Raw genomic sequence first — 25,296 nt, forward strand, 5'->3', positions numbered from 1 at the left:
GAGTGGCACAAGCGATCTCATAAAATGAACAACAAAAAGGATTGCCTAGTAGAAGAGATATTTACATATCAGGTCCTTTTTGTCAATTTTAAGAGATCATTTGTAGGAATCATTTTTCGAACACATATCAATATCTCTACTGTTAAGTTTTCGGTCTCAATAAGAGTAGAATTGTAAAACATTGTAGAATGGAGGTATTACCATAATTACAATGGTTTTTAAACCAACTCTTAGAGACAAATCAAAATCTTAAGTTGAACGTAACAAACTATGTTCTATCACTTTGAAAATCATTACATTCATGTCCTATGATCGGCACTTTGTCCTGTCTAAATTAGGGGCAAGAACTGTATTAGGGTTCTGACTTCCAGGGTTGTTTGATGAGTAAAGCAACAACAACTGCACTAAGCTCTAAGATAAGAACTGTACTATTAGGGGCAACAACTGTACTATTTAGAATTAGTTTCAAAACCAATTTAAAGTTTAAGATAAGAAAGAAAAAGAAAAAAGAAAATAAAAAAACAGTACAAATAGCATACAAACCCTAATTGATCGAGTTTATGATGTGTCCCAAAATTCCTTGTGTAACAGCCGTTGGATCATCACTTATGCATTGTCTAAATATAATGACTAAAAAATCCAAAGAAATATTTGTACTTGAATCAAAATAAGCTATCTTTTTCTTTAAAAATAATAATCTAAATTCATAACTAGTTAAAAAAAAAAGAACTGGTGCTGATGTATTTTAAAAGTCGCAAGACAAAATAGCTTTTTAGCTACTTTGATTAAAGTTTGGTAAAAAAATGGCTAACATGTTTCTTAGAAGGTTGATGGTGATGCTAAAATAGCCAAAAAGCTAAATATGCTCTCTAAAAGTATACACTACTCACATATGTAATGAGCTCATCCTCTAGTTAGACGTTATATATGCCTTTGGTGTAGGATGAGAATGCTCCACCCTGACCCTAGATAAATGGCTGGATCCAATTAATTTGACCTAGATAATACCCTTTGATTAATGGATGATATTGCTTGCGCTGATAAAAAGAATTTTGTGAATCTCATTTAGTACACATCTAGCTAGTGTACTGCAGATAACAAACACATACACATGAGCTTGTTCCCTACTAACCTTTCTTTCAGTTGATGCCAGGATATCTGAAAATGACCTGCAAACAACAGAACAGGCCAAGGAAGGCACTATACGTACTTTGTTTCTGGCTCTGGCTACGCTCCAAATTAGTCCAAGCATCAAACACATTCCTGTGATGGAGGAACCTACTTCCTTGTGGAATTAGAAGTAAAGCCATGCACGCTAGGTGGTCAGTCAAATCAGTAGATTATTAGTTGTCGATATCCAAACCCGATCATGTCAGGCAAGATGATCAGTCAAATCAGTAGATTGTTACTTGCCGATGATGATCGTCCACCAAGAGTAAATCATGTTTATTCGTAGTTATACATTCACAAACACGAGTCTATATGATGGAGGAAAGGCTAGATCCGCTTCTAATTAATTGCTGGAAGTTGCAAAAGATGGAAAGAGACTTTGATTGAGAAAATGCTTTAATTTCTTGCTTCTATGATTGCTTAAGTGATTAGGTTTGATTTCTGGTTCTCGCGACTTTTAAAAAGACACAATGTTTTAAAAAGGCTTGATAATTCGAATTTGGATTTTTTTTTAATTAAAAATGACTAGTTCTGTGCCATGATGAATGATTGAGATCATAAAAACGGGATTTTACACATGCAATATATTGATATTGAAGACAAAAATTTTAAGTTTTTGGACAAGAAAAAAAACATTTGAGAGTCAAATCGTGGTTGTCTAAGAGTTATAAAATCTTTTATGTGAGTAATGTAATTGCAAGTGACAAGATGGTTTATATACTAATCTCTCTCAAATTAGATCCAAAAGACGAAATCCTTGAAGGAGGAGCCAGCCCTCATACATGTATCATGTATGTGACCATAGAGGTTATAAGTATCGCTCATATAATTTCTCGAAGCCACTCATTATTAATTGCAAAACTTTCACATGTCACCATTACAGAAAGCAAAGAAAGAAAAAGGAGCTAGGGCTAGGGCTGAGATTTAAATAGATGCCATTCTGCCAATATTATTGAATCCCTGACCCTAAACTTGGGCTTTCTCCTTACATCCCCACTACGTTTCGCGTTCTCCCAGCTTTCTTGTGTTTGTTCATTTTTTTTGCATAAAATGTCTCCATCTTAAGCTTTAATGCCAAAGAGATAATCAAGTCTAAAGCGTATGCACACGCAACTAAACCAGTGATAAGGCTCTATCTAGTTAGGGTCAACAAGTACACCATCCCTGGGTCCCGTGCTAGATGAATCCCATGTGAGTTTGGCAAGTTTGGCATATATGCAGAGTTGCAGACTCTTGGTTGTCCTTAATTCGCTTCGTCAATGCAATGCATCCTTTCTTCCATGGTTAATAAAATCTCTTACTGTACGTGTGCTCTCTTCTCCCAGATCAGCTGAGAAAAGCTATGGATGTTCTGGCCAGTCGGTACAAACTCGAATTCACCAGCCGGTCAAATCTTGTCCGGTCGAAATATCAAGACGTACTGTAACTAAAATCACAATCAAAATGGTTACAGCTGAGACGTACTGTAACCATTTTGATTGTGATTCTAATCACAATCTAATACTGGGTGCCAGCTGCTTTTGTCACCCAGTACAATGGTTATCAGGCTACGTCCACTTCAGGGTGTTTTAGGGTTTTCACTATGCATGAAACATAGATACAAGTTACATGCCTCTGTTGAGTTCATAACTTGCTCCAAGTGGCAGGAATCCCTTCTAATGCCGTGAGGCCCTCCTTGTATAGGCATGTGGAGGCCCCTCCCTCTCAACAATTCTTCACTGTCGACGGATGCAAGGTGCCTATCTAGAACTAGTTACATTTTCCTCTTCCTTTTCTAAGCTGTTTCTAGCTTCTCCTCCATACTATTCCAGCTTGGCCAAGATCCCATCCAAACATGCTGAAAGGAACCAAATAGATATCCTATATCCTGCAAACATGCATTCACAAATAGATGGATACGCCAATAGTCAGAAGTTATAGTTTGGAATGAACTTCAATATTAAAATGTGTTTGTTCAACTTTTTGCATAAAATGTCTCCATCTTAAGCTTTATGCCAAAGAGATAATCAAGTCTAAAGCGTATATACGCGCAACAAAACCAGTGATAAGGCTCTATCTAGCTAGGTACTCAACAAGTACGTACACCATCCCTGGGTCCCGTGCTAGATGAATCCCATGTGAGTTTGGCATATATGCAGAGTTGCAGACTCTTGGTTGTCCTTAATTCGCTTCGTCAATGCAATGCTTCCTTTCTTCCATGGTTGTCCCGTGTGCTCTCTTCTCCCAGATCAGCTGGGAAAAGCTATGGATGTTCTGGCTGTTTTGGTCAGTCGGTACAAACTCGAATTCATCAGCCGGTCAAATCTTGTCCGGTCGAAATATCAAGACTTACTATAACTAAAATCACAATCAAACATGCATGCACAAACAGATGGATACGCCAATAGTCAGAAGTTACAGTTTGGAATGAACTTCAATATTAGATTAGAATCACCGAGGACCATGGGGAGAAGAAAACAGACATGATGGAAAGAGAATTGAAAAGCAGTTATTCAATTGGTGAAGAACAGGTTCAACACACAAAATGGACTAGAAAGATGGAGTGATAAAGGATTGCCTTGTCGGGTAGTGGTTAAAGAAAACCTTCTTCAAGCAAGCTTACTATTATGAACACTATTGGATCCTCCGACAACATATGGCCCTGGATTAACTACATTTCTAGCTCCCCAGTATTGTCAACCTCATATTCAAGTCATGAATGACACACTTTTTGGGGGGAGGGGGGCTGGGGGGAAGGTGGGAGGGGGAGGGGGAGGGGAGGGCCAGGGACAGATGTTAAAAAATCTGGACCCTAAACATTGTACTTGAAAGTGAAAATGGTCCTCAATGTGAAGGTAGCTTTCTCGATCTCATCCTGACGGTAAGGCTTGACGACAATGAAGCCTTTTCCTTCAAGCACCAATCCACCTATGCACTAAACCATCATGTCACCATAACAATAAACTGCTGTATATGTTCCGCTACCTGGTGGCAACTAGAGGTCTATCTCACTATATAATAAGCGCAAGAGCATCTGTTCTATAACATTATATAATCTACAAAAGAAGAGATCGATATTATATACCAGACCAAGGGCTTTAAGATATGGCTATGGTACCATGTAGGGGCCTTGTTCTTTCTGTTTTTCTCTTGGTTTTCTTCATCTCTGTCACTGCTAGAGGTAAACTCAACTACAAAATTTTCTCTTTACATAAACAGTTGACATCTTCGTCTAAGTGTATTGTTTTTGAGGACTGATTTTATTGTTCTTTTGTTTACTTTGACAGCACGCAGTTTCAATGTAGCAGCTAGTAGTACTGGAAGTGATCATCATCGACAAAAAGGCATGGAATATAAGTTCCAGTCAATCCAAGATGGTGTTCTTGACGATGATACTGAGGACTTAAACGCTATGGATTACACTCCAGCAAGGAGGAAACCACCAATTCATAACTAATTAAGAAGCCAAATTTTCTCAACTTTTACAAAGCTTTTAATATATTAGTAGTTTTATCTTGTCATAATGTAAAGGAGCACTGGTATTGGAGAAAGAAGTTTGTAAAACATGTAACACATTTTGTGGGTCTTCTATAAGCCAGTGTTATAATATACATGTGCGCGAGCGCGCGTGTATTGCAAAGAGTGGTGCCAATAAGTAGACATAAATGTAATAGTTTTCATGGATTTGTCAAATACTTTGTTAGTGATTTCCCTTTAAATACCCAAATAGTACACGTAGTGATTTCCCATATTTTTCAAGCACAGCATTCACCATGACTGCAACTTCGATCCCTTGCTAATCACAGCTAGTATTGGCCATGAAAAAATGGGGTTGTCTACTTTTACAGCCCTCCTTCTCGAGCTACATATGCTATTTTGGATGAAGTGAAAAGTTACTAGTTCTAGGAGATCTGGTATGAACCTTATGGGTTGGATTCTCTTTCCCTGCTGTTAGGAACTATAAGTTTTCAACATTGGTATGGTTAAGATTGGTTTGTCTTTTAATTAAGGTATGCATTCAGTAAAAGGACATAACAAGGCAGATGCAATAAAGTCCAACACTTAAAACTTTGTTTCTACAACACATATGAAGGACTAAGCTGCATGTCCTTGGATTAAATAAATGCAAATGAAAACGCAGTTGGATTAAACACAAAATATTGAACCATATGACTTAAAGTGTGTCTTTTAAAGGTGAGAACAATTCATGAAAGACAAATGGATTTACATTACCCCTGTCAAAAATAAATTGGTTATAGACACCCTATAAAGGTCCTTATTAATTGTAGTATATTCAATTTCAATTTCAAGGTACTGCAATTATCAACTAGATAGAAAAGTAGATGAACTGCAAAAAATACACAAAGGACAAAATTCACTACAACTCTGGTATCTATATTTTGTAATGCAAATTAACTTGTGTAATCTATGCACGAAATGATCTTAATTTCCCAAGGCATTAATAAAGGAGAATAACATAAAGTGAACACAAGACCACATTCGACATAATGAAAAGTAATCATAAAGGAAATATCCCTGTAAATATATATATAATTTTATTTGGAACCTAGCTGTTCCATTATACCTCTAAACTTAGTTCCATTAATATTTCCTAAACAGAAAGAAAATTGCCAAAACAGACTATATGTAACAGAAATAACAATACATGTAGGATCATAAGAACTACACAACTTGTGTCCACCCTTAAACAAGTGAATCTAATAAACCTGCCAAAAGCAAAAATTCCTTTTATTTCATTTAAGTATTTGCTAAGAGTTTCACTTAGTGCCGATATTGATATAAAGAGGACCTATCATATGACTCCTAATAATGAGAAAAACTATGATTCATTGTTATCGTATTAATGTGAACAAATACCAAAATATATTTCTTTGATAAGTAGTACAGTAGCGTTTATCAAAAGATCATTATTTGTAGTAGAGAAGGCAAACTGATAAAAACTTATCTTTAAAACGAGTCAATGTTTAAAGATGACTGCACTTATGGCAGTTGCTTGAGTTACCAAAAATTTGAAGTAGATTTTCATGCAGAGAATGAAAAAGTATATTTAGTCTTGGAAAATCCTTTCTAAAAGATAGCATGAAATAATGAATGGGTTATATGAAGATCCAGGAACTTAAAGTAGTCAAAATAAATAAAAGACGCCGAATAAATATATATAAGCAACTTGTTTAACACTAAGAATCAGATCTGCAAGAATATTTGAAGATCATGAACAAGCTTCAAAACAAGGCAATACTTTGGCATCCAACATATACAGATAGTATACCAAACACATAATCAAAATTAATACATAATTAGGTAAAACCAGCACATCTTGACTATGTAACTCATCAAGGTATTGTTTGATTTATCACAGATGTTATTACAACCAAGCAAACGAAAAGCAAATGGTCCTTTTTAATTACGGTTCCATGAATAAACCAAAATAAAATAACGTAACACTCTCCAAAAAAGGAACCATGATTGAGCAAAAACCAAACATAAAGTCAACACCATAACTATCCAAGACTTAAGGATTGATGAACATAGCTACTATCTTTCAACCATGTAGTATATGCAGCAACTTTAGGGGATAATTACATTCCTTTTCCCCTAAAAGAGAAAACAAAACAGTAGCTATTGAGGTATGACAAATCTCTTCCCCTCAAGGTAAAAGAAAGAAGTAGTTATTTATGAAATTGATGGAAGATTCAGACACTCAACTCTAGTTGCTGCCCCAGTTTCACCTCTTAAATAAGAAAGTGGAAAAACTTATTAGAATACTTATTGCTGTAACAGGTCATTAACAGTTCCTTAATATTTACCCTAGTTTGAAAATTAATAACTAGGCATTAAAACTGGAGAGCCCCAAAGTGCTTCATCGTGTCAGCCTTACCTAGAGTGGCAAAAGGACAATTGACACTACTGAATCACATAACCAAAGATCAAAACTCAACTATAGGTCGGTTAGATAATGTCAACACCTAGGGTGGCAAGAAGAACATCTCTAATGACCTCTGAATGTGAATTTTAATTTTGTTATGTGCTAATATTGAATTTAAAAGTTGTGAATGTTTAAACCTCCTATGGGGAGCAAAGACACTGACTTTCAAACTCAATATTACAAGGTATTGGTCCAATACTTGTTTAGTTATAGTCTTCTACATGGGATTGCTATTGACAATACATTATGTTAAAAGATGTTAATTAAACTGGACCAAAAATTATACAGAGTTTTATGTATTTTATTCGAGTTTTATGAATTGTTCACTAATGATTATTTACTGAATTGGGAGAACAAGTAATCAGCTAATTTTTAAGCATATAGTGAATCAAACAATGCAGACAGAAGCATCCAGGATCATAAACTCGATAAAATACAAGGATTAAATCAACACAGTTTGCCAAAATCATGCATGCCTCACCAGGGTCATGAAAAATTACTTAAACCAAGACAATTCATCATGTAAAGCATGTAGGAAATCATGATTGAACTACGGCAACTATATAGTTTTGCTTAATTTTAAGATAGGTACGGAAACGCACCTGGAAGCAAAATTATCCTGCAACTTGGAAATAGCAACAACATGAAAGCATACCTGCAGCAATAGGCTTCCTCAACCACGCTTTCAACAATAATTATACACAAATATAGGAGGAAAAAAGTAAATTGATAAAGCGAAAATATTTGTCAGGATAAACAATGTGAAATCGGAGTAAAATGAGTTCTTTTCAAAAATTTCTTATTTTCTGAACATAAAAGAATCAATCTTTCGTGCAAACTCATGCATAAGTTTTATTAAGATGCAAACCAAAGAAAAATCAGAAAATAAACTGAAGTTCCAGTTTTGTATAACATGTCTGCTCAGCTGTAGTGCCAGGACTGTGACATACTGAATCACATTCCCAAAACTGAAATAACCAACTGTAGGTTATAAGCTAAGTCAACATGTTTGGAGGCATGAAGAACTTCCTACACCATCTGAAAGTGATTATCCCAGCTTGTAAGGTGCTGATCTCACACCTAAAGATGCATGTTATTTAAACCTCCTGTGGGAGCAAGAACTACAATCTTTAGGCAATAAAATCACAAGTTTTCTGATCCTTTCTATAGAGTTATAAAAACTTTTAACATGTAATTGCTAGGGCAATATTGAATGTTAATTAAAATTTTAGATAACTTAGATCAGAACAAGTTTTAAGTGTCTTATGTCGAAATCTTTCAGAGTTTTACACGAAAACTTAAGGAATTGTGTAGTTTTGCTTAGCGAAAAAGCAGGGAGTAGTTAATCTACACAGCCAACAAAACAAAACCAGATAAGCAAACAATATTCATAGAATTCGACCAACACCTGCAGCAGTTTCATATAGGCCTCAAGGCTATGGAATTTAGATTTGCAGTAGTAAATTGATAAAATATAAAGCATATATGAAACTCATGTCAAGATCAAGTTGAACACCATGTTTACTGAAGAACTCCAACTTTTCAAGGTTTTGAAAATTTGCCACAAAATATCAGACTAAAATTCACAAAACATACCTCAATCGAGTTGCAAAACTATCTAAAACAAAACCCATAAAACGATTTTGACAAAACAGGTTTCTCTTCTCTTTTGTACTTCGCGCGCCAGAGAGAGAACAACGCCCGGAAAGAAAGAACTTTTTTTTTTTAACACCAAAGGTTTTTGGGTTTTGATTAAAAACCTGGTTTGACCCAGGGTCGACCCTCTACAATTTTGTTTTCAAATAATCTGCAGCACTATTTTTTTATTATTTAAAACACATGCTCTTCCCCCTCTTTTTTAAGATCAATCGGTCCAAAACATTTTGATTCTTAATTTACAAAAGGCTCTGATACCAAATGTAAAACTAAAATAAGATTGTACTCAATCTAAGAACACAAAATATAATTAAGATTAACATAAGCTTAATATTAAGATGAACAAAATATAAATCATGTATACCAACTTGAATTTAGTCATGATAGATCTTCTCCTCTATCCAATCCTGTATGCAACCTTTTATGGGGCAAAGCTTATGAATAGCGTGGTGATTGATAGAGCAGGGATCTAAGACTTTTATAGGCATCAAGGACTAGGTACCTCCCATAAAGGATTCTTAGTCCTACTTGATGTAGGCATTTGTCAAACTATTTCATGTACATTTAGGATTACTCTATAATTAAGTAATCAACAATATATACCGTATTCAGTATTGATTATACATAAAGAGATCACAGACTTGAATAATCAAAGCACGTAATTCTGCAAATAAGGTAGCTAAATTGTTGTGGTCCATAGTGAACATTAATAAGTCCATATTAATTCTTATAGCTAGTCTTTAAGTTGTTACTGTCTATGACAATTTCTTCCCTGGAAATTTGTCACGGGTTAAAGCAACTCCATTCCAAAGGTCTCATATATATATATATATATATATATATATCTCTTGCTACATCTCAAACCAAGTAGCAAATATGCTACTTTAAACGACCCCTTAGCATTTTGCAACGTCTCAAAAACAAGGGACTGGAGACCACAAATTGAACAAATTAAGTAGCATAATTTGGTGTCTGCTACATTGGCGTGGAGGCTCTCAACTCTGTTTATTTTCAGGGGCTGGCAATTGGTGCTGCTGGCATTGCAGGCTTACCAAGCAACAGTGCTTAATTGGTCAATTTCAAACCCCTTGGCGTATCAAACCTCTGGTAAATGTTTATAATTCTTTACAATCCTCAAATCGCCTAAAACATCATCTTAATCGTATCTCCCCGGCTATGTGCATATCTTAATCGTATTTTAAAGTACATAATGATATCATTACAAATATTAATGTGAACGTTGTGATAATCTTGTTTAAAGGATGCAAGAGTAAGATATAATCAAAAAATCATTGAAATCCCTTTAGTAATGGATAATTGATTTCAATCCTTCTATCAATCCTTCTATCATTACTAAATTAGGAACCAATTTTCAATTTCGGAATGTGTCTTTTTTTTTTGGTAGGGTTATGTCTAGACTAGATACTCTGTACCGCGGGGTCTGTTTAGATATGTGGTGGGTACACGAAAGATTTGACGAGGTTGGTAGTCGTCTAACTGATGCTGGCTGTGTCCTCTCCACGCTTTCACCAACCTCCTCCTCCTCCTCCCATCACTCCTTTTTAAGCAGCATCTTCTTTCGCTTCTTTCCCACTCTCCCTCTCTCTCTCTCTCTCTCTCTCTCTCTCTATATCAATACCAACCCACCAATGGACTCACCAAACCTTGCGGTAACCTTTCCCTTTCTCTCTCTCTCTCTCTCATTCTCTTAAATTCTCAGGCCTGAAACGTGCCAAAGTTTACTACTTTTCTGTGTGTTCTTGGGGTTGCAGGTTGCTTCAGCACAAGTGGGAGGCGGAGGAATGAGGAAGAGTTCAACCCTTATTTGTGCTCCGATCGTGGCCGAATCGGTGGCCGAGATGGTGGTTGAGATTGGCAGGGCAAAGGCCGCTGGTGCTGACCTTGTGGAGATTCGATTGGACCATTTGAAGGTCTTCAATTGCAGTCAAGATGTCAAGACCCTAATTGATCAATCCCCTTTGCCCACTCTTTTCACTTATAGGTACTAGTTCGCTACAAATATCTTATCTTGTGTGATTGAGCTTGTTTTGTTGTGCAGCTTCAAGTTTTGTTGTGCTAGTATGAGAGAGCATGTAGAGATTTAAGTTAGACCAAAGAATTTTTGAAGTTTACAACTTGTTATGATATAAGAGAGTGTGGAATTGAGCAAAATAAGTTTAATCAAATCAAAGCAAACGACGATCAGTAGTGATGTTTCATGATAGCAGCTTCTGGTTTAGATAAAAAGTGTGATTGGCCTAGGAATGGTTGTTAAAAAATGCTAAGTGAAGTCGATGCATTGCCTTATAGAGATCTACGGTCGGAGAAAATGATGGTTCATTGGTTGTGAACTTCTTATGGGTGGTAAAATGTAATGAATGAGGTTTTTCCTCTCTTCTTATAGTGTTGAATACATGAGCCAACTCTTCATGTTTTATCACTCAGATGGGCTTTTCCTTTCTCTTATCAGATTTCACGGCAACTTGTTTATGTGAAGTGGTGTATGCTTTTTGCTTCTAAGTGCTTAATGTGGAGTGAAATTTTCATGTCTTCTCATGCTAGCACATGTTTCTTTGCATATCAGTATCAACTTTTGTATTTTGAATGTGATCAACCTAAGAATCTCTCTGCTAGATCTTATCTGACATTATATATTTTTCTAGACCAAAGTGGGAAGGTGGTCAGTATGATGGCGATGAAAAGAGCAGATTAGATGCGCTTCGACTAGCTATGGAGTTGGGGGCAGATTACATTGATGTTGAGCTTCAGGTTGCTCCTTAATGACTAGATAACTCTAAAGCATTTTCGTCCTTTGGCATGGTGATATCATAAACTATGTAACATGATATATTTTATCGGTCCTTCCCTAACAGTCTATTTGTGATTGTAAAGACAACTTCTAGATCATTCAACTTTTGTTTATGTTTTTTTGTTACACAAATTTATGTAGGTAAAGACATCATTTTTTCCTAATGAAACAAATACCTGAAGTAGCATGTCAATACATTCTCCTGCCTGTAAAATCTGAACAAGCTACCCTAAGTAGTGTGACTGTACTCTGTAGTAAAGATCTTAAAAAATTGATTAATCTATTTTCCATTTTAACTTTGTAATTAGGATTCTAAACCTAAGCTTCCATTTACTAATGTTATTACCTCTGTTGAAGGTTGCTCAAGAATTTATTGACTCCATACAAGACAAGAAGCCTGAAAAGCTAAAAGTTATTGTTTCTTCTCACAACTATCAAGAAACTCCATCTGTTGAGGCTCTTGGCAATCTTGTTGCAAAAATACAAGCCACTGGAGCTGATATAGTGAAGATTGCGACCTTTGCCTTGGATATCACTGATGTCGCTCGCATTTTTCAAATAACCGTGCATTCTCAAGTAAGCAATGTAGGTGGTATGCTATTTATTGCAGTATTTCACCTTGATGCAGAGTTTGTTTCCTTTTTGAATTGAACTTTAGATCACTGTTCTTGTAGGTAAACTTATATACCAGTATGTTGATGGATCAAAATCAATGTGCAGATATATATGGTTTATTTAGGTGTGCATTTTATATGCTTTATGTTAGTAATAGTGTTCTGTAAATATGAGTTGAGCCTCAACACAAAGGAAGATTACCATTTTGCGACTGGAGGCTAGTGGTTACAAAATGAACACGACCTTCCCAATACCTCACATTAGTAAGTCTTGTCTACCCTGCCCAATTCAATAGTCTGCAAACCGTAGAGACCAATGGTCTATAATGGATCATGTTTCCTTCTCATTTAGATGGTACATTAGATGATAGGTAAGACCTTCTACTAAAATAAATGATTTATGGTAGTACTAATACTCTGAAAATATGAGCTTGGCTTGGCACTGTTGTAAGGAAACTGTAGGCGGGTGGGTTTGTAATGGGAGACAAACCTTCCCTCAAGGGGGGATAAGGCCATCTACATAATCCTTCTACAGACCCACTAGTGAGAATCTTGTATAGTAGGCCACCTCAGATAGTACCTGTAATATTAATTGATCACAGGAGTAGTTTGAATGTTTGCATGTTGAGTAGTGCTATTCTTATTTCTCTGTACTACCAATGATAAAGAATGTATAACATTTTGCTGTTATTAAGATGATTACTATAAGTAAAACCTACTCGTCAAATAAATGGGGTTCATCTAGGGGGGATAAGTGTAGGCGGATTGCTTCTCTGGTTTAAAAACTGATTTTCTCAGGAAGATCAAGAGTAAGTTGTAGATATACATGTCAGTTTGATAGAGAGAACAACAATAGGATGAAAAAATGGCTCAAATTGCTCTCTCTTCCTTTGTATGTGTGCATAAATGCGCCTGCAGGGAATGTCTTCTCTTTGAGTCATTGCATTTTCACACTTTTTAATTCGTAAGATGAGAACAAAACTAACTTTTCCATGGAATTTCAGGTCCCAATAATTGGACTTGTAATGGGTGAAAGGGGTTTGATTTCACGGATACTTTGTGCCAAATTTGGTGGTTATCTTACCTTTGGCACAATTGATTCAGGAGCAGTTTCAGCTCCTGGTCAACCTACTATCAAGGATATCTTGCATCTATACAATTTCAGACAGATAGGGCCTGACACAAAAGTGTTCGGTATTATTGGAAAGCCCGTCAGCCACAGCAAATCGCCTATTTTGCATAATGAAGGATTCAAGTCAGTGGGTTTCAATGGAGTTTATGTACATTTGTTGGTGGATGATATTGCCAAATTTCTCAAGACATACTCATCTGCGGATTTTGCTGGTTTCAGGTTCAGTCATTAGAGTTGATTAGAAATAGTAGTATACAGTTAATTCTCTTATTAAATGAAGATCAGAGCTTATTGTCTTTATTTCTGACAGTGTTACAATTCCTCACAAGGAAGCTGCACTTAAGTGCTGTGACGAGGTTGATCCAGTTGCAAAGGTCGTGAACGAATCACTCTCTAATATTACTAGTGTTGACATTTTTGTTGCATTAGTTGGCTGACTTTTGATTCATACTTGTACATATAATTCAGTTTTCTTACTGATACTTGCTCATAATTGTTCTATCTGGATCATGATATTCAGTCAATAGGAGCTATTAATTGCATTATAAGGAGACCAACTGATGGAAAGTTATATGGATTAAATACGGACTATGTCGGGGCTATCTCTGCCATAGAGGATGGACTGCGAGGTTTGCATCTTGTTGTACTAGCTAATTTTTTTCTCTCTCTCTATTTATTCTAGGAAAATTTTTCTTTAGGGTGTCTGAGTTTCTGCTTATCTTCCTTTACAGGTTCACTCAACAGTTCCCTTGTAACTGGTTCCCCTTTAGCTGGTAGGCTATTTGTTGTCATAGGTGCCGGAGGTGCTGGCAAGGCCCTTGCTTATGGCGCAAAACAGAAGGGAGCAAGGATTGTGATTGCCAACCGCACCTATGGTTAGTTCCAGCTTTTTTTTATTTTTTATTTTTTTCCTGTGAGCTTATGAACTTTGTTTTTGTTTTTCTGATCTTTCATACTATTTTAATTAACAATGGTCAATCTGTGTTTTTTAGTTCATTTCTCTCCCTTTCTCTTTGGGGTCATTTTTACTATCCATGCTCATTTTTATTGAAGATGAAGGTTACCTTTGAATTATTTCAAAGAATTGTAAGATTTTGTTGTTTGAAATAGGTTCTGTGTTCTTCTTCATACTGATAAATACCTTTACGCAGTCACATGTCAATTGTCTAACTGGACTGTATGGGATAGTCTGCTAATCAAGATAATATGGCTTTCAATAAAAAATAATGTGTGATAGAGATATGTCTCTGAAATATGGAGAGGCGAAAGAGCTGCACGAAACATAAACTTCGCCCAAGCCTTGTCCCCTTGCTGCCCCCTAGTATCCTTAAATATTCTATCTGTTTTGGTTTGCCTACTTGACCCATATAATTGCCATTACTAGACAAACCCATAGTGTTTACCCTGTTTTCCGACACTTTAAACTTCTCACTCATCAATGAGGTGCAATGTCTGGCGACACCCAGCAAACATTGCTCTCCTTAAATTGAAAGCCCCACAGATTTTGTATTCACACTGATATCCAGTGTCATCAGCAACACTTTGCTTCCATATCTCTGACATGACCCAAAATTTCTTCGAACCAAATGCTCATATTTAACAAAGTTTGATACCGTGGATCAGAGGGACCATATTCAATTTGTATCCATTCCTACTTTCTTGTTAAGAAAAAAGATCAACTGTTGTTTCATAATTACTGTAAGATTTGAATCTTTGCATAACCTTCAAAGTCTGCATTATTCTAGTACAGATCTATATTAAGTATTATCATGTTCTTGCTGCTTAAAAAAAAAGAGTTATTATGTTCTAGACATGAAGTGGGTTACACCTTATATTGTTGCTCAATATTATTTTTCTCGCTTGTTAATGGTTTTTCCTGTTAGCTACCTCTTTTTTCCCCACTGTCCACTTCTATATTTCATTTCAAAATCCATATATTTTTTTTTAAATCTTAATATATGCTTAATTATTTTCTTCAAGATCGAGCCAGAGAAATTGCAGACACAATTGGAGGACAGGCTTTGTCTATTTCTGATCTAGATAAATTCCACCCAGAGGATGGCATGATTCTTGCAAACACAACATCTATTGGAATGCAGCCCAAAGTTAATGAGACACCCATTTCTAAGGTTTGCCACCCTCTTATTCTGTTGCATGATAAATGATCTGTTGGCCTTACATAATATAAGGTATGTGGTCATGCACTATAAATAGCATTGGATCTCTTTAGTTAATTGGCTTTCTGTTTTTGCAGCATGCTCTGAGATCTTACGCCTTGGTGTTCGATGCCGTTTACACCCCCAAAATAACCAGACTCTTGAAGGAAGCAGAAGAGTCTGGTGCCATAGTTGTTAGTGGGTCGGAGATGTTCATTGGACAGGCATATGAACAGTTCGAGAGGTTCACTGGATTGCCTGGTAAGATTTAGTTATAGCACTCAAAGGTCTACGTTCTATGGTTTTATTATCGTCTCTTATGCATTTTAACTGTAACTTGCAGCGCCAAAGGAACTCTTCAGGAAAGTTGTGGAGAGCACCTCTTGAGGTTTGTCACCCAAAGTCATCAAATTCTTGCTTGTTCTATACGCCCCTATAAGGCATGAGAAACAGCGCTGTGTCAGCAGAGCTCTGAGTCCAAAAGAAAAGTATACACCAAGCACCCTTGTTGGCAGTAGTTAGTAGCGGGTACATTTGTGTGAGGAATCAGTTGGCCACGATCATATATGTTTGTATGGAGAGAGATGCTGATTCTAATGTCCTTCAAAAAAAAGTTGAAATATAGACTTTTACCTTTTTAGTGGATCTTTATTTTGTGTTCTTCTATTCTGATTTGATATGTTTAACACACATTCCTTATAGAAGAAAAGGATCAGTTGATCTGATTTTTGTTATTATTCTTTTTAATTTTGAGAAGAAAAAGTAATTCTTAGTATTGGCAAATCGATTCAAGCAATATATGATTTCTCGAAGAATCTTGTATTGCAATTGAAGGGAAAAGGTCGTTGCCAACAGGCTCCTAGGTGTCGACATAGAGTCGAACATACCACACGGTTTAGCTTCAACCATGTCAAATAAGTAGAGACGGTTTTTGTGAAATTTAACATTAACAGTTTTCGTTTAGGTTGACTTTTTTACATAGATAATATTTATAAATTGAACGGTTAAGATTACGGAACTAAATGATCGGCTAAGTATTATTTCCGCTAATCTGCTAGTCGATGTATTCTTTATATTTTACTTCTTGACATGTGTCCTCTCTTATAATAAAATGTTCACGATGTCCAACCACTCGTTCATTTACAGTGAAAACAAAGATCAGCAAAGGCCTTTGAACCTTTTCAAAATGGGTCCAACTTCCTTACAGCAGCTTGAGCTCGTGGCATTCTTCCTCCGCAGAAGCTCATTCATAGGGTTAATGGGCATCTTCTACTACAATAGAATAGAATGACATACGCTCAAAAATTGATCAAAACGACGTCGAAGATAGCAGCCTTTGCAAGGTTGGGTCACATCAACCATGCCCGCCAACTGTTCGACGAAATGCCTCACCGAGACTCCATTGCTTGGAACGCAATGCTCACCGCCTACACCCAACTGGGCTTCCACCACCAAGCTCTCTCTCTTCTCCGCAGCATGAGAATCTCCAACGCCCGGCCCGATCACTTCACCTTCACTGCTACGCTAAGCGCCTGTGCCGGCGCATGTAACCTTCGATGTGGAACCAAATTACATTGTTTACTCACTGTTTTGGGTTACCAGTCTTACTTGCCGGTCAACAATGCGCTTATTGATATGTATGGCAAGTGCTTGGAGCCTTGCAGTGCTACCAGAGTGTTTGAAGAGATGGAACTTAGGAATGAAGTAACTTGGTGTTCTTTGTTATTTGCATACACAAACTCCGGACTGTTTGACGCCGCGCGTCAAGTGTTTTGTGTAATGCCTAGAAGGGTGGAGAGAGCTTGGAATGTTATGATTGTGGGTTATGCACGAAACGGGGAGGTGGAGATGTGTTTGGGGTTGTTGAAAGAGATGAAAGAGAGTTTGTGCCGGCCAGATCAGTGGACTTTCAGTGCTCTTATGAATGCTTGCGCGGAGGCATTGGAATTTCGGTGTGGTTGCATGCTGCATGCTTTCATCATTAAAAGTGGTTGGAGCTCTTCTGCGGAGGTGAAGAACTCGGTTTTGAGTTTTTATGCTGAATTAGGTTGCCTGGGCAATGCGGTGAAGGTGTTTGAGTCCGGTGGAACTCTAACACAGGTGTCTTGGAATGCGATGATTGATACCTACATGAAACTGGGAAATACCCATGAAGCACTTCGTGTGTTTCAGCTATCCCCTGAACAGAATATTGTCTCATGGACATCTATGATCTCAGGGTATGCAAGAAATGGACGTGGGGAAGAAGCTGCAATGTTCTTTGTTGATATGTTGAGAACTGGACTCGAACCAGATGATTTCAGTTTTACTGCCGTCCTTCATGCATGTTCAAACTTAGCATTACTTGGATGCGGGGAAATGTTTCATGGTTCCATAATTCACTATGGTTTCCATGCATATGCGTTTATTGGGAACGGCTTGGTTAACATGTATGCTAAATGCGGGGATTTGAAAGGGTCCATCCGTGCATTCCGTGATATACTTCACAAGGATTTGGTATCTTGGAACGCGATGTTGTTTGCATTTGGATTACATGGAAAAGCTATCGAAACTCTACAATTTTTTGAACAAATGGTGGTAAATGGGGTCAAACCAGATAATGTTACCTTTATCGGCTTGTTGATGGCTTGCAGCCACTCTGGATTGATAGGAGAAAGTCGTGCACTTTTTGAAACAATGCAGACAATTTATGGGCTCTCTCCTGACAAATATCATGTGGCATGCATGGTGGATATGCTTGGAAGAGGTGGTTACTTAGCTGAAGCTAAGGAACTGGCTGATAAGTATTGTTCAGTATATAATGCTAAGATCAGCTCGTGTGAAGCTCTGCTTGGAGCATGTTCTGCACATGGGGAGTTGGGATTTGGAAAATATTTGGGGGAAACGCTGAAAATAACAGAACCACATAATGAGACAAGCTATGTGTTATTGTCAAATTTGTACTGTGCAAGTGGGCAATGGAAGGAAGCTGAAATGGTTAGGAAGAGAATGGCAGATCAAGGGGTGAAGAAATTGCCTGGATGTAGTTGGATAGAAGTGAGAAACAAGGTAATGGCTTTTGTTGCAGGGAAGAATTCTGATCCATTTATGGATGACGTGTATAATATACTACAGTACATTGATTTTGAAATCAGGAATCCATACATTGTTGATATTAATTGTTGAAGGAAGAGGCAACTCACTCTGGATCCTAGTGGTGCCAAGATATACAGAAGAGCATGTTTCATATTCCTCGTGATTGGCCTAAACCTCAAGCTGTTTGGCATTCTCTTGGCATCCCCAGGTACATTAATACAGAGAACCTTCAGACAATCAGACTTCATTGGGAAGGTTGGATTTCTGCTAACCTCTATCAACTAAGCTACAAATATCAAGGGATGCAGTCGAATGCTTTGTGCATTTTCATCTCTTGGTATATTTGGAAATAAAGGAATAAGGGTACGTATTTTTTATATGAGCTCCCATAGGACTCATAATGCTGCTGCTTCTATGCTATTGTATATAATAAGACCTGTTGGTTAAAGCTAATTAGGTGAAGAATAAATACTTGTAAAATATAAGCCTGCCGACTGTTCTAGGTGAAGTCTGCTTACGAAACCTATTGTGATCATGTCACATTAACCAAACTGCTCTACTTGGACGGTTACTGAGGCAACAACTATTCCATCCCATTATATATAAATATGAGCAAGTGCATCTATATTATAACATTATAATTTCTATATATACAGCAAAAGATAGATAATATAGAGCAGATCATCAAGATCTTTTAAGATATGGCTATAGTACCATGCAAGCGTCTTGTTCTTTCTATTCTTATCTTGGTTTGCTTCATCTCTATCACTGCTAGAGGTAAACGTACATATGAAATTTTCTCTTTACATAACTCGTCAAGATTTTCGTTTGTATGTTTGTGTTTTGGGAATTTTATTCTTCTTCTGGGTTTACTCTGACAGCAAGGAGTTTGCAAGTGGCACATAGCAGTAATGGAAGTGATCGTCAACAAGGCATGGACTATAAGTTTCCATCAAACCAAGATGATGTTCTTGATGGGACTACCGAGGAAGTAAATCTTGCGGATTACAGTCGGCCAAGGCCACGTCCTCCGTCTGAGATCTTGACTTAGATCCAGATTTAGATTTCAATCAGTCCTTTTGGGTTTCTTGGTTGCTGATCTTCATTTGCTCAGTTGGGTTTATTAATTTACTGAGCGAGCTTATGGATGTTTAGAACTAGTTTAGTGATAAACTTGTACTACTTTGTACTAGTTCATGTTGTCCATAATGGACTTTTCTTTCTTTTCAATTGGTACCAACTACTACCAAATTGAAGGAATGGATGGATTTCAAAACTTTTTAATTAGTGCGGAATTAGTTTAACCATTAAACTACTAACTAAACATAAAATCCATTCCTTTAACCCATGATCTTGGCTTATTGTGATATGTATATAAACATAGCATGCATAGTAAGGAAGAACAAAGAGGGAGTTTATGTTCTACTCACCCTTGGAGCGTGATTTTAATCCGATCCAAGTGAACCACCAAAGTTCCTCTCCTTGATCTCTCCTTGTGTGTGTTTCCTCCACCTTGAAGCACCTTGGATTAAGAACTCCTTCTTGTACTCCTTCTTGTGCTTGTAATCTTCTCTTTTGATGTAACAAGTAAAGCCACAAAAGGATATGGCCTCTAAGGATCTTCACCAAGTGAATCAAGAGATGAAGAAAGATGAAAGAAAAGAAGAAATTATGCAAGTGTTCTTCTTTACTTTAATTTTGTAATGGACCAAGAAAGAACTCTTTCTCTCTCTCTCTCTCAAATCTGAAAATAATAGTGTGGAGACACACTTATTCTCTTTGTCCATGCTTTCACTTTTATATAATAGGAAATAACTCCAATTACTAAAAGAAAATATTGACTTTCATAAAGCCAATATTTTGGCTGGTCCATACTTGTTATTGGGCACTAAAAATGTGTCTTGGGCTTTCATTTAAATCTCATTTAGTGAAGCTCAAGTCCACACGAAAAGCCCGACAATCGTTTAGGCCCAATAGGTTCGGTTTTACCCGAAAAACCTAATTATGTCCAAATAATAAATCTAATTAATTATTTGGTCATAACCAACTCTTGTTTAATCTTCTTCATATACAATCTCAAGGATCCACTTATATGGTGTGCGATCTCTTAGGTTCTAATTAACAAGGCAGTGAAGTTTATAGAAACCATTCTATTTTGTTTACGAATCAAAAACTCCATTTTTGATTCTCCCTTGTTATTAGGATTATAAATGTTTATTAATCCTCGGGGACTTCACAAGTCATGAGTGACGTCTTGCAACATATCATGACTACCCTAGTTAATGTAGAATGACAAAGAACCTATTCAATTGGAATTACAATACAATACGGTCCTTCTCTAACACTATGTTCTAAATCACATCATCGGGGTATGGAATTGATATGTCAATCCCCTAATGTGATTTTCATTCTTATGTGATTCTTAGAATGTGATTAAAAACTCCTTTTTAATCTCATTCAATGCTTTGGCCAAAGACTCATTGAATCACATCTTTGAACATACACCTTATTTACTTAAGGATAGAGATTCCTTATTGTACACTCACATGTCTCCATGACCGAATTGATTATACCAATGAATGCATCTATTATATCCATTAAGGGACACAATATTATTGCATCATCAAGAGATAATCCATTCACTCATAAGACAACTATGGTGTCTCAGGTCAAATGACTAATTTGTATTATTGCAATTTAGAGTTCAAGTTTGACATGTAAGTAAGACTCCATACAAGAACTCTAATGATCGCGTTCAGTGTACTCTTTAAGTTAAGAGCACCCACATACTTGTATTAGTGTCTCTACACAAATGACAAGAGACATATCATCCTCCATATTGAGCATACATAGTATGTGCTAGTCTTTCCGGATTATCAATGTCCAAGTGATAATCCTATGACTAGGAACCTTTTAGGATAAGAGTGTGAAAGAGTAAAGGTCTCACACATCTAACTCTTTAGATTACTTTCTCTTTAACTCATATTCCTTGGACCTTGTTCAATCAAATATTAAATATAAGCAATGAACAATAAACTTGCCCTTTTGAATAATAATAATTACAATAATAATTACATCAAAATGATTGTTTTAGGACACAATTCCTTCAATCTCCCACTTGTACTAAACCCAATCAGCCATGAAACGTACACCCATCTTCTCAAGATGTTGTTCTAGCTTTGCTTGTGATAAAGGCTTAGTGAATGGATCTGATATGTTATCAACAGATGCTACTTTGAGAATGTTAACGTCTCCACGATTAACAATCTCCCTTATGATATGGAAACGTCTTTCGATGTGTTTGGATTTTTGATGAGACCTTGGTTCCTTGGCTTGAGCAATTGCCCCATTGTTGTCACAGTAAAGTGGAATCGGTGACTCAATGGTAGGAACAACATCAAGTTCAGTGATGAACTTTTTCATCCAAACTGCTTCCTTTGCAGCCTCTGCAGCTGCAATGTATTCTGCCTCAGTAGTGGAATCTGCAGTAACGCTTTGTTTGCAGCTTCTCCAATTTACTGCACCTCCATTCAAGGTGAAGACAAACCCTGATGTGGATTTTCTGTCATTCACATCAGATTGAAAATCTGAGTCTGTGTATGCTTCCACTTGCAACTCTGATTGCAAATCACCACCTCCATAAACGAGGAATAAATCTTTAGTCCTTCTCAAGTACTTAAGGATATTCTTAACAGCATTCCAGTGTTCTAAACCTGGATTGGACTGATATCGACTAGTTATGCTTACGCCATAACTGATATCAGGTCTTGTGCATAGCATCGCATACATGAGGCTCCCTATTGCAGATGCATATGGGATCTTGCTCATCTTTTGCACTTCCTCAATCGTTTGTGGGCACATTTTCTTAGAAAGGTGAATGCCATGTCTGACAGGCAGAAAACCCTTCCTAGATTGTTCCATGTGAAATCTATTCAACACTTTGTCTATGTACAAGGATTGAGATAATCCAATTAATCTCCTTGATCTATCTCTGTAGATTTTTATTCCTAGTACATAGGCAGCTTCTCCAAGATCCTTCATAAGGAAGGTCTTGGACAACCAAACTTTAATTGAAGATAACATTCCTACATCATTCCCAAATAGTAGGATGTCATCTACATAAAGTACAAGGAACACAACAGCACTCCCACTGACCTTCTTGTAAACACAAGGTTCATCCATGTTTTGTGTGAAACCAAAAGATTTGACTGCATCATCAAAACGGATGTTCCAACTCCTTGAAGCTTGCTTGAGTCCATAGATGGACCTATGAAGCTTACACACTTTATGAATGTCATCTTTAGACGTAAAGCCTTCAGGTTGATCCATATAAAGGTCTTCCTCAAGGTTGCCATTCAGAAAGGCAGTCTTTACGTCCATTTGCCATATCTCATAATCATAGTGAGCAGCTATAGCAAATAATATCCGAATAGATTTAACCATGGCAACAGGAGAGAACGTATCTTCATAATCAATGCCCTCTCTTTGCTTATAGCCCTTTGCCACCAACCTTGCTTTGTAGGTTTCTATTTTACCATTTGAACCTATCTTTTTCTTGAAGACCCATTTGTTTCCAATTGGTCTAATACCAGGAGGAGGGTCAACGAGAGTCCAGACTTGATTGGTATACATAGAGTCAATCTCGGATTCCATGGCTTCTTGCCATTGCTTTGAGTCAACGTTTGACATTGCTTCATTATAACTAGAAGGATCATGCAGGTTTTCATTGTCACCAAGGAGATTTAACTCCCCAAGGCTTTCATGACACAAACCATACCTCTTGGGAGGTATCCGGATCCTACTAGAAATTCTTGGAGTTTGTGTTATAGTTGGTTCAGGAAGTTGTTCAATGGGAAATGGAGTGTTAGTTTGTGGCTTGTTGGACACTTCCTTGAGTTCTACCATTTGCTCAACATTTCCATCAAGGACGTAGTCCCTTTCAAGGAAAGTGGCATTCCTGCTAACAAACACCCTTTGTTCTTCAAGTTGATAGAAATAATATCCTAAACTATCTTTAGGATATCCCACAAATAAACACTTGCTTGATCTAGCTTCAAGCTTGCCTGCTTCTAGTCTTTTGACATAAGCTGGACAACCCCAAATCTTAATATGATTGAGACTTGGTTTCTTCCCATGCCACATCTCATATGGTGTAAGAGGGACGGACTTGGAAGGCACTTTATTCAACAAATAAATTGTTGTTTGAAGTGCATATCCCCAAAAGGATATAGGTAAATCAGTATAGCTCATCATGGAACGAACCATGTCTAACAAAGTTCGATTTCTCCTTTCAGAGACACCATTGAGTTGTGGTGTTCCAGGAGGAGCTAATGAAGAAACAATGCCTTCTTGTTTGAGATAATCAATAAACTCATTGCTTAAGTATTCGCCTCCTCGATCAGATCTTAGAGCCTTAATACTTCTGTCGGTTTGTTTCTCAACTTCATTCTTAAATTCTTTGAACTTTTCAAAGGCTTCAGATTTGTTCTTCATAAGGTATAAATAACCAAACCGAGAATAATCATCGGTAAAGGTTATGAAGTATAAGAATCCACCTCTACTAATAGTGGACATGGGACCACATACATCGGTATGTATTAGGCCTAGGAGTTCTTTAACTCTTGTTCTTTGTCCACCATAATGTGACTTGGTCATTTTTCCTTTTAGACAAGACTCACAAGTAGGCATAGGATCAGATCCTAATGACTCTAAGTATCCATTTTTGGATAATTTGTGAATTCTATCTTGGCTAATATGACCAAGTTTAAGGTGCCACATTTTAATGGGGTTAACCGTTTCTCGAGTTCTCTTAGATCCCAAAGCATTTTCCTTCATACAGTTAATACTACCATCTAAAGCTAGATGAAAGAGACCATCAATAATATTAGCATGACATATCATGCGTTCATTAATAGATACAAAACCACTTAGTTTATCAAAAACTACTCTATAACCATCCTTCAAAAGCATGGAGATGGAGATAAGGTTCTTTATACATATAGGAAGATAAAGACAATTATTTAACTCCAATGTATCTCCTGATGGTAACTTCAAAATATAAGTCCCCACGGCTTTGGCATCAACTCTTGTGCCATTTCCTACACGTAGGGAAATTTCTCCAGCTTTAAGCTTCCTTGCTCCCACTAGGTCCTGCAACGAAGTGCAAACATGGTGGGATGCACCTGAATCAATTATCCAAGTGGAAGTATTATTAACTGTAAATATTGATTCAATCACATTGATCATACCTTCTGTTGAAGACTTGTTCTTCAAGGATGCAAGATAAGCTTTGCAATTCCTCTTCTAGTGCCCATCTTTGTTGCAAAAGAAACAAATACCTTTTGGTTCCTTTTGTTCCTTCTTCTTCTTCTTTTGGACTACTCCCTTAGGCTTTATCACTTGTTTCTTCTTCCCTTTGCCTTTACATTTGGACTTATGGGATGAAGAAGAAGCGATAATAGCCGCACTCCCACTCTCTTTCTTAATTTGCTTCTCAGCTGTTACCAACATATTGAGAAGATCAGAAAGAGTATGATCCATTTGTTGCATATTATAGTTCATTATGAACTGAGAAAATGAATCATCTAGGGAGGAAAGAAGAAGATCTTGAGCTAGCTCCGCATCAAGTGCAAATCCAAGGTCTTGAATTTGCTCAATAAGGCCTATCATTTTTAGACCATGTTGATGAACAGGTGCACCCCTCACATGCTTTGTCTTAACAAGCTCATTGACAGCTGTGAATCGCACATTTCTATTTC

At 37.0% G+C, this 25,296-nt stretch overlaps 2 protein-coding genes and 1 long non-coding RNA gene across 4 annotated transcripts; 2 read left to right on the forward strand and 1 right to left on the reverse strand.

Annotated features, from left to right (window-relative positions):
• Positions 1-1,924: 1,924 nt before the first annotated feature.
• On the reverse strand, positions 1,925-9,094 carry LOC133724457 (uncharacterized). The gene is made up of 3 exons (XR_009853693.1): positions 8,693-9,094; positions 7,699-7,751; positions 1,925-3,037 (listed from the first exon to the last, which is right to left on the reverse strand). It is a non-coding gene; the product is annotated as an uncharacterized LOC133724457 (long non-coding RNA).
• Positions 9,095-10,251: 1,157 nt separating this feature from the next.
• LOC133724459 (bifunctional 3-dehydroquinate dehydratase/shikimate dehydrogenase, chloroplastic-like) lies at positions 10,252-16,197 on the forward strand. Of its 2 annotated transcripts, none has more exons than XM_062151206.1 (11): positions 10,252-10,422; positions 10,525-10,754; positions 11,416-11,521; positions 11,919-12,146; positions 13,180-13,526; positions 13,618-13,681; positions 13,828-13,936; positions 14,039-14,182; positions 15,288-15,436; positions 15,562-15,724; positions 15,807-16,197. In XM_062151206.1, the coding sequence occupies exons 1-11, from the start codon at positions 10,402-10,404 to the stop codon at positions 15,848-15,850; spliced, it is 1,605 nt and encodes a 534-aa protein (XP_062007190.1). In that variant the 5' UTR covers positions 10,252-10,401; the 3' UTR covers positions 15,851-16,197. The 2 variants fall into 2 exon arrangements, with proteins under 2 accessions (XP_062007190.1, XP_062007191.1); XM_062151207.1 differs by having other exon boundaries at positions 10,254-10,422; positions 11,919-12,137.
• A 325-nt stretch (positions 16,198-16,522) lies between these two features.
• Positions 16,523-19,761, forward strand: LOC133724458 (pentatricopeptide repeat-containing protein At2g36980, mitochondrial). The gene is made up of 2 exons (XM_062151204.1): positions 16,523-18,901; positions 19,420-19,761. The coding sequence occupies exon 1, from the start codon at positions 16,751-16,753 to the stop codon at positions 18,626-18,628; it is 1,878 nt and encodes a 625-aa protein (XP_062007188.1). The 5' UTR covers positions 16,523-16,750; the 3' UTR covers positions 18,629-18,901; positions 19,420-19,761.
• Positions 19,762-25,296: the final 5,535 nt, after the last annotated feature.

Source organism: Rosa rugosa, chromosome 1, assembly GCF_958449725.1.
Source record: "Rosa rugosa chromosome 1, drRosRugo1.1, whole genome shotgun sequence".
In the NCBI taxonomy this organism is placed as follows: Eukaryota; Viridiplantae; Streptophyta; class Magnoliopsida; order Rosales; family Rosaceae; genus Rosa; species Rosa rugosa.